The following is a 12495-nucleotide window of genomic DNA, read 5'->3' on the forward strand; positions in this document are numbered from 1 at the left end:
AGTTGTGTTCCGGGAACTCATGTAACAACCCCTAAATCTAGTTTTCTATACTTAGCGCTTTACTAATATTATAAGGAAGTGCAAAATTAAATTAGGAAACCGATTCGAAATTAATTTTTCATTACTAATTATTACTAAGTGATGGACTGGCTCGGTGACGTAGTTGTATTACCATTCCAGTGCTGAGGACTTGGGTTCGATCTCCTGGTCGGACAATGATATTGGGTTTTTCTACTCAGTATCAGTTAGTATGGAATTTGTGTCTGATATAGCAATAGGCTCCGTCTATCATGTCATGGGACGGAATATGTATGGCGAAAAGTGAGTGCACCAGTTGCGCCTCTGCCTATCCCTTCGGAGATAGAGATAAAAGACGTAACTGTATGCGTATTACTTTAATAAAACTGATTTAGAAGCCATTGCATTTTGATGCATTACAATAGAACTTCAGGTTGTAGGGTACGTGGTAGGTAGTTTTGGATTTAGAAGTAATTTTGAGTCAACGGTCTTTGACAAACTTACCTTAACATGTATACCTTTGTAATAGTTAACAATATTTTGCCTTCCTCTGTCGTTCTAATTTAATAAAGATAAGAAACTGAACACATACTCACAGCTAGCTTTAAGAGTAAAAATAGCTGCTAAACTAAAATCCAAAAGTATTGCCAAAACAAAACTGATAATATTATCTATACATATTATAAAACAAAGTCTCTTATTCTGTCTGTATGTTATCGATTTTCTCAAAATCTACTGAACGGATTTTTATGAAATTTGGTATGGAGATAGTTTAAGCACCTGGGAATGTTATAGGCTATTTTCTATACCGGGAATATATAGCGGGACTTCACAAAACTCCTTCACGCGAGCGAAGTCGCGAGCAAAAGCTAGTAAGTCAAATATAATAGTTGTTATCACAGTCATATTTGACAATAGTAATTTTGCCTTACTATTAGGGATTACCCGATATACGCCGTTTATTAGTAAACCTGTTAAAACGAATAAGTTTTCTAAAAGGAGGTCATTCTTTCCGAGCCAGCCCTCCGTCCACTTCAGTTTACCAACATACAATTAATTTGCACGACGGCCAACGATTCATTACTTTAATGAGGAACACGCGCGTCCCCCCTCCGGGAAAAATGGCGGGAGTGGAGCCAAGTGATAATTTGATGGGAAGACATTTGTTCGGTTTTCAATATTTGATATTTGGTGTTTGATAAATGTCAATTGAAAGTGTTGATGAAGTCATTTTTCCATATTATCGTATATATACAAAAATGAATCCCCATTTCCCTTGGTCACGCCATCACGCGTGAACGGCTGGACCGATTTCACAAATTTTTTTTTGTGTTTGTTATTGTCAGGAGAAGGTTGTTATGGAAGAAAAAAATCAAAAAATTGCGCGGAAAAATAGAAAATTTAAGAAAACTTGAAAATATTAATTTTATATAACTGTCAATTGTTTGAAATAATTGTCAGCGATTGACAGAAGGCGCGGCAAATTCATAGTTAAGACAGGACAATGTCTGTCGGGTCAACTAGTATATTATAACTCTCTTTCAAGTTATTTGTAAGGCATCGCGTAGACGCTATCAATTTGAAAACACTATTATGATATTGACGGTTGAATTTTCTGACACACTGTCTTGCGGTGTAGTCAAGGTGTAGTTTTGGATATGAGTTTGAAGCATCTGTGCGGCGTCTAATATAATTGGAAAATTTGTGAGAACATATACGAATTAAATGCATAACCTCTGAGTGGATTTAATGCTTGGCACACAGATCCAGTTTTGGATAAATGTTAGCATTTTTTATGCTGGATACGTATAATATAGTGGGATTTCATACTAAGAAATTTCATAGACACGTGCGAGCAAAATTTAGATTACCAATTATCGGAAATATTTAATTACTATTAAGTTCTAAATACTTATATATCCTATCTATATTTTTGTTTGTTAATATTTCTAGATTCAAAAACACAATTCTATTTTCAAAACAAACAATATTACAGACTTCCATCAATTCCACATCGCTGCTGATATTTTTAAATCTAAATTAAGCAAAGGACAAAAAACATTCAGCCGGCGAGTGTGAGGGAGAAAAAATGTAGAACGGCTTACCAGGTTAAGCCTACTACAGGTTTATAGCTTAAAGCTGGTGGAAAAATCGGGCTTAACATGAATTACTGTTATAGGTTCCGTACATTTGCCTTTAAGGAAATTATGCATAGTGGTCATAAAATGCATGAGTAAATGGGGATAGAGTTGCTAGACTAGAAAATAAGTGTAGACCTATATGAAGAATTAAGGGTTTATTATTAATTTAGCTGACAGTAAAATAAAATATGATCAACTATGAAGGATAGCATAACTGTGGTTTTAAGAGTTTTTTTTTGGATTCTAAATCCTTTTTGGTTACCATTAATCTAAGGTGTATTTTTTATTGTTTTTTAGAAAGGTAAAAAAAACTATTATATGGATTTTATCTCGGTTTTATATTATAATTTTCTCAATGATTTATGTTAGATTCGCCATTTTACAATATTAAAATGAATGACAACCAACAAGGGTCTGGTTAATTAAAATGTTGTCAATTCCAAACTAAGGGTAATATCATGAGGTTTGATTAATTTTTACGCACGCGGAACCCCGCCCGGCCGCCATGTTGGACCGCTTCCGGTTCCGGTAAATTTTATGATAATTCGCCAGACAGGATGTCGACCGTGCCCGGTCTGTTAACCGCAATAGTTTTTAGTTGTTTTGCAATTCTTTTCAGCAAACTTATTAATTTAGGGACATGATAACATTTTTGACTTTTAAAAATTAAGATTAAAGAATTTAAGTGTTTTCGTATTTGTCTGCCAACCCTAAATCAGCGTGATGGCCTGAATCCAGTAGAAGAACCCTGTGCCCAGCAGTGGGACAATATTTACATGACTGGTATTATTATTAATTTCAATTAATTATAATATAATTAAAGCTTAAGGCAATGAGTTATAGGTTTAGTATTATACATATAAGCTATTGTGTTCAAGGTATCTTCTAAATATTAAAACAGTATATCTGAAGAAATATGAATGCAACCTCCTTTCTAATATAATTTACAGTGACTGTATAGTTCAGGTTCTTAAAACAAAAAATTGGTCACACTGTCTTTCATGTTTCAACTAGTGTAATTCCTAATAATAACTAACTAATATTATATACAATGAGCAAGGTGACGTGGTTAAGCCTGCGAAAAAAAAAGAAATAAAAAGGGCGGGAAATTGAACCGGCTGGCCAGCGGACCACGGCGTAGGTGATACACTTTTGCTGGCATTTTGCTTTGGATAGGACGGACATTCACAATTGTTCCATTTCGCTAGCTATATTTTTATGTTCTTGCTCGTTTGCTTATTTGTTAACTAATTTGTTTAAAATTGTTGTCTTTTAGTAAATAAGTTAAGTTATACTTAGGTACTAAATACTATTTTATTTTTGAGTTGATTGTCAAACAAATAAGTGTGAAAAATGCTAAATGTACGATAATTCAGTATTTTATCAATATCTATATGGTCGAATATGATAATGCGTTTAGAATTTGTATTACAACAGGAAAATATTCAAAGTACAGTTCCTCAAGGATGAAATCTCATGACGGATAGGAAAGAACGCCAAATATACGTTTCCTGTTCGTCGGTGTTCGAGAAAATTCCATAACATATTTCCAATTATGTTCTGACAGCAAATCAAATGCAGCCGCGTTCGAGGGTGAAAAATCGATCTTTTCCCTTACGTAAAAAATCGCTGGCAATCTATAGGGTTAATTGTTTGGTTACTCTGTAGATGGCAGCGTCGTCATTCGTGCCGAAATTTAAAGATTTTTGTTCTTGGATTATTTACAGTTGGTTTAAAGGTATTTATATTATAATTTATGTTTATAAATTTTTATAACTTGTACATGATAAAAATGAATTCTATTTTTCTTTTATTTCATAATTATATTTTGTAGCGTATTACGAAAGAATGGAATTTATGAGATGTATTTCTTGGCCCAAAGAAGATGTACAATAACGTACATTCGAAAAAAAATGTAACCAAGATAATTTATATATATTTGGATAGAATTCTTAAACACGAGCCTATGGAAATACATCATTTAATTCTAAAAGTATCCGTTTTTGAGATTTTTATAAATTTATTTGACTTAAAATGAACACTTTCGAAATATAAATGTTCCGAAATATAAATCTATATTGGAACGCAGCCTCATAAAAGATAAAATTGTCAAAAAATAGTAATATTTGCCTCTCATATTACCCAGTATGACATTCTTTTTGTTTTATTTTTAGATTTCCCTTTATATACGCGAATGACAATAACTGAAAGCTTATTATGTAAAACAAAAATGAAGAATCTAGGTAATTACCCATTCCGCCTCTTTTGAGGAATCAATGATATATCTTTTGAGTTATACTGCCAACACAATTCCTTCTTATTTTTCTTCTAAATAGAGCAGTCTAAAATTATTCTTTTAATGATTCCAAGCTCCCCATTGTTTCCACCTTATTATCTAATAAGTTTGATGTAGATTGGAATTAGTTCGAAATAAAAATCGAGCACCGATACAAAAAGCAGACATGTCCTTTAACGAAATAACTATAAATGTACTAAAATAGTGTAAAAGTGTTAAAATAAAACCTCCATACAAGCGAGGATACGACACATTCATTGCGGTCAGTTAACCTTTCCAAGCATTGCTTCCACGGAATTTAATTATAAGTTCGTACTGTAAATTACTTTTCTACAGTCATTTAATATGTATATCTGGAAATTTCGATTAAATATCAGATATTATCTCTGGAGTTGTTTTTAATCTTAACTTTTTCAATTATCAAACTACCTTTGTTTACTAATTACTGTTATAATATTGGGGACGTGTTTCAAAAGTTTCAAGTAAATTTTATTTGACAGTTATTATATTAAACAGTTAACGTAGACAGTACTTTTATTACCATTTATTTGGGAGCATATATTACAGTAACTTTTGTTTTTGATCGGGTTATATATTTATATGAAGATTAGCATTTCCTCAGAAGATGTGAAAGGCCGTAATGGAAATAATAAAGGTAAAATCAGTCAAATGTTAATATTGACTGGCTTTAACATTTTACATACTTTGTTGTTGATTAAACCTTGTGACCCAAAGAGGTATAATATAACATCAGCCATTTTGACATTGCGTTAATATATTAAACCACAAACTCGTCTTTACCTCTACTTACATTGTGCCAAAAATCATTAAAAATAGTTTGATTTTCAGAAATAATCCCAGTTTCCTTTCTGATTTTTTGATTGATTAGATTTGATGATTGGTGATACAGGTATGTTACACCTCTACCTACCCCTCAAAAGGTAAAAAAGGCGTGATTCTGTATATGGGTCAATAAAAATTCATCCCCAACTTTTAATACTATAAAGATCGCGTCCATAAGGCAGCGGTTAGAAGGACTTCATCCCGCTGTTTAATGGGTTCAGTAACTCGATGGTACCCTTGAGCCGCGTGATCTGAATCTATACACATTGATCAGGGTGTTAGGGCGCGTTCACAGTTCACGGATTTTAGTTAGACTTTATATAATATCAGCCCTGTATGTACACTGCTGGTTGACAGAAATAGACACTGCGATGGTACCTACCTAGGCGGGACCTCGAATATGAAATCTACGTGCTGTATTATATAGTGTCTCACTGTTGAGCACTGGCCTCCTCTACTACTGAGAGGGATTAGGCCTTAGTCAACGAAACTGGCCTAGTATCAATTGGTAAACTTTAAACACCCTTAAAATTTAGTAAGATTTACCCACGTGAAATTTTTTTCCTCCTTTTCGAAAACAAATAGGTTTTTGTAGTAAAAGTTCTTGCACCAATCCTATTTTATACTTTTCCTTCATTAAAAGTAACATGTTAGTTTGCATTGTAGATTTATTATGTTATTGACTGAGGGCCATCGTTTCGGGAATAGTGAATTAAATTACACTTTGTAAAGTGGTTGATACTACTATTATTTAAGTATTATCGTCACATGTGCACAGATCCCTATACTCGTGAGATCACTGTATAATGTGGACCCTTTGATGGCGCGCATAGATTAGATTTCGGCTCGGAATGACGTTAACCTACTTAGCGAGATTTATATTTATAAGGATGTTATATTTGCAAAATCTGAATATTGTAGGATATGCTAAAGTTTGATCTACAGGGTCATTTTGAAATTGCGTTACTAAATGAAACTACATACTCGTCTTCACCTTTGCCAAAAAATAATCATTAATAACGAATATTTTCACCAAAAATCCTGGTTTTAGTTTTGCAATTTTTTGATTATTTTGTAGTTTAATGCGAATCGTGTGCGTGAGTGTATTTCTGACTGAAAGTATGATGTTGCCGCTGCAACGAATTCTCTTAGGGTAGTAGTGGCATTAGGGCGCGTAAAATTAAAATTACTTTTTATTAATATTTATTGTGTGAAACTTAAAATCTTTTATTTTGTATCTATGGCTCAAGTAATTTATTGTTAAGTGTTATTTCCAAGGAGATAAGTATGTGATTTCATTTAGTAATACAATGTCAAAATGACCCTGTAGGTTAAAAAGAAACGTAGAAATTTCTTAATTGATTTTGTTGTGTATACCGTCCTAGATTACTACTATTATAAGATGAAAAGAAAGTAGTATGAAATTTATGGCGTCTCTTAAACTTAAACTAAAAATTTTCTTTATTCGAATAGTCTCCCAGAAGCTGATGGTAGGTTAATTATATCCGCCAGGATAGCGACCACCGTACACAAGGTGTTAAAACCCGCCATAATGGTTCCAAGTGTGTCGCATTCCGGGATCAGACTGTGTAGGCCGGCATAATTGCGTCGATTGCGAGGGGTAATCATCTGTCGTCGGTCGACATTCTACTGGACCCCACTCCACTTACCATCAAGTGCAGGGGGTGAAATGTTCAAAAAATATTAACTTACACAGCACGTTGATGGTATGTGTTGCTACCACGTTCTCTGCCAGTTGTCCGTTGATACCATGGCATACCACCACCACGGAAGTGCGTTTCGGCTCCACCATCACCGTCACGTTGGATGTGGTCACCCAGCCACCTGCGGGAAGAATATGATTATTATTATACTCGTATACGACAGGGGTAGGCAGAGCCTATGCTCACTATACTTTTGCATTTTTGTCGGTTAATGGTTAATTAACCCTATTTTAAGTGCACTTAGTTTTTATAGCTTGTGGGGCTGACCCCAACAGTTTTTTTCAAACTAGCTTTGTGTATCCCTTTCGTTAATGATATTTTTATCAACTGAATACTTTGCTTTAACCCCACTCCAATGTGGGGTTGACGCCACCCTCTTTTTTAACGTATTAAAAAACGACTTGACTTAGTTTGGTCGATAGATCTCATAAAAAACTTGTGGGGTTGACCCCACACTAAAGTAGGATGAGAGCTAGTTTGTCTAGTCCAAGAGATTGTTCATTCTCCTTACCTTCAGGCGATATAGCAGTTCTATTGTTTGCCTCCTTATGCTGTTTTCCGAGGACCACCCATTTGATCTCCGCTGCGGGGTTGGAAGGTGCTGTACTGCAGGTCAAGGGCACTGGGTCCCCCACTCTCGCTTCGGTGGGGCCGGATATCGTCACGTGGGATGGAGCGACTGTAAACCAAAGATAATGTTAGAATTCAATATAAAGTAAAAAAAAAAAATAGTGTGAAGGCGATATTAATGCTGGGGGTAATTTCTCTCTATCAAGTCTTTACTGGTTGTAGGTCTCATATGTAAGATTCCACCTGGATAGGTACCACCGTAATGTCTATTTCTGCCGCCAAGCAGCAGCGTGTGGTCAATGTTGTGTTCCGGTTTGAAGGACATTGTAGCAAGTATAACTACTGGACATAATAAGACTTAACATCTCATGTCTCAGGATGGTGAGTGTAGTGGAATATCAAACAATACTTTGTAATTCAAGGTGTTGGATGGTGTATCTAGAAAAAAATGTACAAATCAAAGCCGTGACGTCATAGAAATGATAGTGTTTACTGATATTCGATATAAGGTCCCTTTGTATTTGACCTTCAGACGGCTAATCACGCCCATTACCTTATATTTATGAATATCTTTTGCTTGTTTACGAACTTTATGCGATATTTATTATATTATTTTCTTTTATAAAAATACTTATTTATGATAAAACTATATTCGAATGTAATCCTGTCTGAAAAGATGTTTATATTATATTAAATTCAATAGCTAAGTTAAAGAAATATTGAGCAGTGTAAGGCCGTATAATTAATTTTATGTTGTGGTAAATTTGGTGCTTGCAATTTTCATCTCAAGTAATGAATAAAATCATTGTTAAAATGATTAATACTTAATATATAGCATGATATATAATATATACTATAAATAATATAATGCCTTTTATATGTTCTTAGTCAACTTTAATCTAACATCTTTTGTGTTTAAGATATTAATTATCATGAGAGACTAGGCCGAAAAACAAATGACTGCAGAAGGACATCGAAAAATATGAAGTTATGCTTTTCAACAACATTTTACATTGGTAAAATATAACCTTTAAAATAACATCTACCGCTATAAACGTAAAATCATAGTTTTAATTTATATCACACTAGCTTTTGCCCGCGGCTCCGCCCGCGTTATAATGTTACGGGATAAAAACTAGCCTATAGCACTCGGGAGTAATGTAGCTTTCTACTAGTAAAAGAAATTTCAAAATCGGTTCAATAGTTTCAGAGTTTATTCCCTACAAACATAGTTACACACTTTCCTCTTTATAATAATAGTATAGATAAAAACTGCGTAAATCATTGACGTATATTCTATAGACACGAACGTCCATATAAACTATTTGTTCAAAATCTGAACTAAAATGGCAACCAAAACGTCACTGTTATAACCTATTTATTCACTTGAACAACAAATAATTTTACTTATTTGACTACTATTTATTCACATTCAGGTTTACATTGAGACTTGAGTTATTTTGATCGCCACTCCGTACATAACCACACGCCGTCAATGTTGAAATCATACTAAATCAGGTGTGCAGATTGCAGTACAGTTGAGTTGAACACAAGTGTACGGAACGCCAGATCTAGTACAAAATATCGATGGCGTAAATAGATTAACAATTTAAATTAAACTATTTTACGGATTTTATCGCGGTTTTAATATTTTATTTTTCTCCTGACGTTTCGAACACTTTGCAGCCCTCATGGCCACGGGGGGGACTGAGGTGTTGGACATCCGCAAAGTCAGAGTTACAATATCTACCTACATTTTACAAATACACAATTTTTTTTAAAAAATTAGCTATTCCTGGTCCGATCTACGCAGAATGAGCTCACAGTGTTTTGAAGATTAACAATTGTCAAACATATACCTTTAAAATACAATTTACAAGCCATGTAACACAATAACAGTCATGCGATATTCGCAAACATTTCTCTTTGAAGCGAATTGGATTTAGCATCAGGTTCCAGAAGTCTTCGCTAAACCTTTGATAACTTAACCCTATCAGGGAAATAGGGATGGCAAAGAGCAGTATCTTGGGTGTTTGGTGTGCGAGAAAAGATTGTGGCGTGTTCAAATATATATTTTACTATTTAATGACGAAAAGTTCGCTTATCATCATCATCATCAGGCCGCAGGATGTCCACTGCTGAATATGAGCCTACCGCAATTTCTTTTTTATTGCTTTGGATGACGAGAAAAACTTGCCGTTCGCCTGATGGTAAGCGATACGACTGCCCATAAACAGCAGAAACACTATTCAACATCATGAATTACATAGTATTGTTTGGTGTTCCACTGCGCTCGACAGAGACATGAGATGTTAAGTCTCATTATGTCCAGTAGTTACACAGGGTACTATGTCCTTCAAACCGGAACACAACAGTCACTACACACTGCTGCTTAGCGGCAGACATAGACATTGCGGTGGTATCTACCCAGACGGACTCACATATGAGATACCTACCACAAGTAAAAATATTTCCAGATCAACCTATTGAAAGCGGTATGCATCCAGCCACCTGCGACTTTTATGAGTTAGCTTATACGGTTTTGGAATTTAAAAAGCATTTTTTTGGCATATATATTTTTTCTAATATTACTGAGTAAAATTAAATCTCTATGAGCTATACTATCATAAAGCCACATAGAAACACATTATTCGAAATGTAAATAAAACTGAGTTGATTATTTTTGTTTCTGGTGCAGAAAATTTTGTCGATAATAGGAAACTGCGTTATTCTAGAGAGCTACAATTAAATTTTGATCCAAGAAGCAGCAGATTGTGTGAATAAAAAAACAAAAATAAAACGCTGTCTTTCCCGCCTTAGACTGCGTCCACAGCACCCTAAAATCCGGCTCATTGTTTATTTACAAAGAAACAGGTAGGAATGGTCCTAGTGTAGGAAAGTCACTGGAGCGTGGACCACCCCTTATGCTCTGATGGTCAAAGTGGAGGGGATATGCCGGTTTTTTGGAACTTTGTAACAATTTTTTTGGAGATATTTTTGTAAATGTTTTTTATCATGAACGGAGCAACTCGATATTTGAATTTTTTTTGGTAAGTATACTTTCTTTTGTGTACTATGCAATGAAAATCGACTTAAAAAAAAGATATTTACAAAGGTCGATATTAAATATTGATAAAAAAATAACTATAAAAAAAAATATAACCTCAAACAACTATAAAACCGCGCCAAAACACGGAACAAATGAACGACTGAATGAATGAGTGAATGAGTGATCAGATTACTTACACAGAACAGTTAAGTCAATCTCCGCCTTCAGTGTGTTGCTGATCATGACGTTCTTTGCCTCGCAAGTATAGCGGGCTTTGTTATCCGACGCATCTGCTTTGAAGGACAAGGCGTTCTCCGACATCCTCCCGGTTGTCCTGCAACAAGGAGAAAAGATTTAGATTTAAGTATAAACTGCCCACCCTTGCGGCAATTCTTGTGCGCTGGAATTATTTAGATTTTACTGTAAATTGCCTACATCCCTAAGCAATTCATGTGTGCTCTGTCTCCACACCGAATGCACCCTCGTACGGGGTGACGGCTTTGTCGCGGCCCTAAGCTCACAGTTCAGTGTGTATACCTCATGGTTGCTAAATACATATTGAGGCCTATAAGGGATTGCAAACATTTCCTGGCCTTCAGCCATCCTCCCATCCTAAGAGGGTTCCTTATTGCCCCACACTTCTTTTCCAGCTATCTCTTCCTAACATTCCTCCAGGGCCCTGCAGTCGCAAAGCCGGGGGATTCCAGTACTCACTAGCAGGTTTCCAATAAACAATAAAAAACTGCCAGCTGTCCAACGACATTAAACATTTTTTTGATTTCAATTCTAACATTAAACGTTTTCAAGAGGCAAGATTGCTGTCTCCAAAATAATACCGGTAAATTACCCATATTTGTCTTTTTGTTAGTACACATTAGATACTTGTAGGTTTGGGTGTTATAAGCAGTGGCAATCACGTCTGAATCTTATACATTACGTATCCTAACATATTACAAAACAGTGCCCCGCCATGTCTATCTGAACGTGATAAACTTAAAAACTACCGAACGTATTTTCATACATTCTAATTCATTACTGTTTTATATGAGACAAAAAAATGTAGACATATGCTCTACTACCTGTGGAAAGGAGGGGCGGGTTGCTACTTCATTCAACAAAGTAAATCTTATTAATTATTGTTCAACAGAAAGATTAACCATAAAATATTTTTCAACCGATAGCTACAAGAAGGTACAACGTTCCATATTTATTTATTAAAATTAATCTAAGAAATCTAAACGTCGGAAGCAACGAGAGGCCGATTGACAAAACCGTCTAAGTTGAACACAGAACAAACCGTCTTGAGCGGAAGTTAGCCCCGCCCTTCGGTCGCGAAATCTTTTGAATTCATAATTACGTTTTTAGTTGTGAGTTCCGATGAGTTTTGTCGGTTTGAAGCGCGACAAAGGGCTCATTTTTCGAATGATAAATTTCTCAATTAGCCCAGTTAATTGTGGTACGAATTATGATTTTGAAATGTCGGGTAAATAAGTAAATATTTTCACGAGCTTTTAAGGGGTTCTTAGATGATTTTGTAGTTTAAAGAGGGCTTGTAGCTCAGTTGAGGTTAGGTTATTAACTGTTACTTGTAAACATAGATTGAAATCAGTTTTTTATTGCTTTGAATGACGAGACGAGCCTGCCGTTCGCTTGAGGATAATCGATACGACTGCCGGTGAACAGCAGAAATACCACCCACATCTTGAATTACAAGGTATTGTTTGGTATTGCACTGCGATTTTTCCAAAGTTCAAATTTTGTTATGTGCAGAAGTGAGCGAGGAGTGGAGATATCGCTCCATCTCTTTCTTTCACACGCGTCGTAAAGCCGTCTGACGTCACTTGCAAGTATATC

The 12495-nt window shown here is 35.1% G+C and overlaps 1 protein-coding gene across 1 annotated transcript in view; it reads right to left on the minus strand.

Moving 5' to 3' along the window:
* LOC119188782 (synaptogenesis protein syg-2-like) overlaps nucleotides 1-11183 on the minus strand; it is a 14065-nt gene extending 2882 nt beyond the window's left edge. Inside the window, exons 1-4 of the mRNA XM_037436612.1 lie at nucleotides 11179-11183; nucleotides 10839-10975; nucleotides 7534-7701; nucleotides 7012-7143 (exon numbers count right to left, since the gene is read on the minus strand). Of these exons, the coding sequence (XP_037292509.1) occupies nucleotides 7012-7143; nucleotides 7534-7701; nucleotides 10839-10975; nucleotides 11179-11183 (442 nt within the window). The remainder of the gene's footprint in view (nucleotides 1-7011; nucleotides 7144-7533; nucleotides 7702-10838; nucleotides 10976-11178) is intronic.
* Between the last annotated feature and the right edge of the window lie 1312 nt (nucleotides 11184-12495).

Source organism: Manduca sexta, chromosome 2 (assembly GCF_014839805.1).
Source record: "Manduca sexta isolate Smith_Timp_Sample1 chromosome 2, JHU_Msex_v1.0, whole genome shotgun sequence".
In the NCBI taxonomy this organism is placed as follows: domain Eukaryota; kingdom Metazoa; phylum Arthropoda; class Insecta; order Lepidoptera; family Sphingidae; genus Manduca; species Manduca sexta.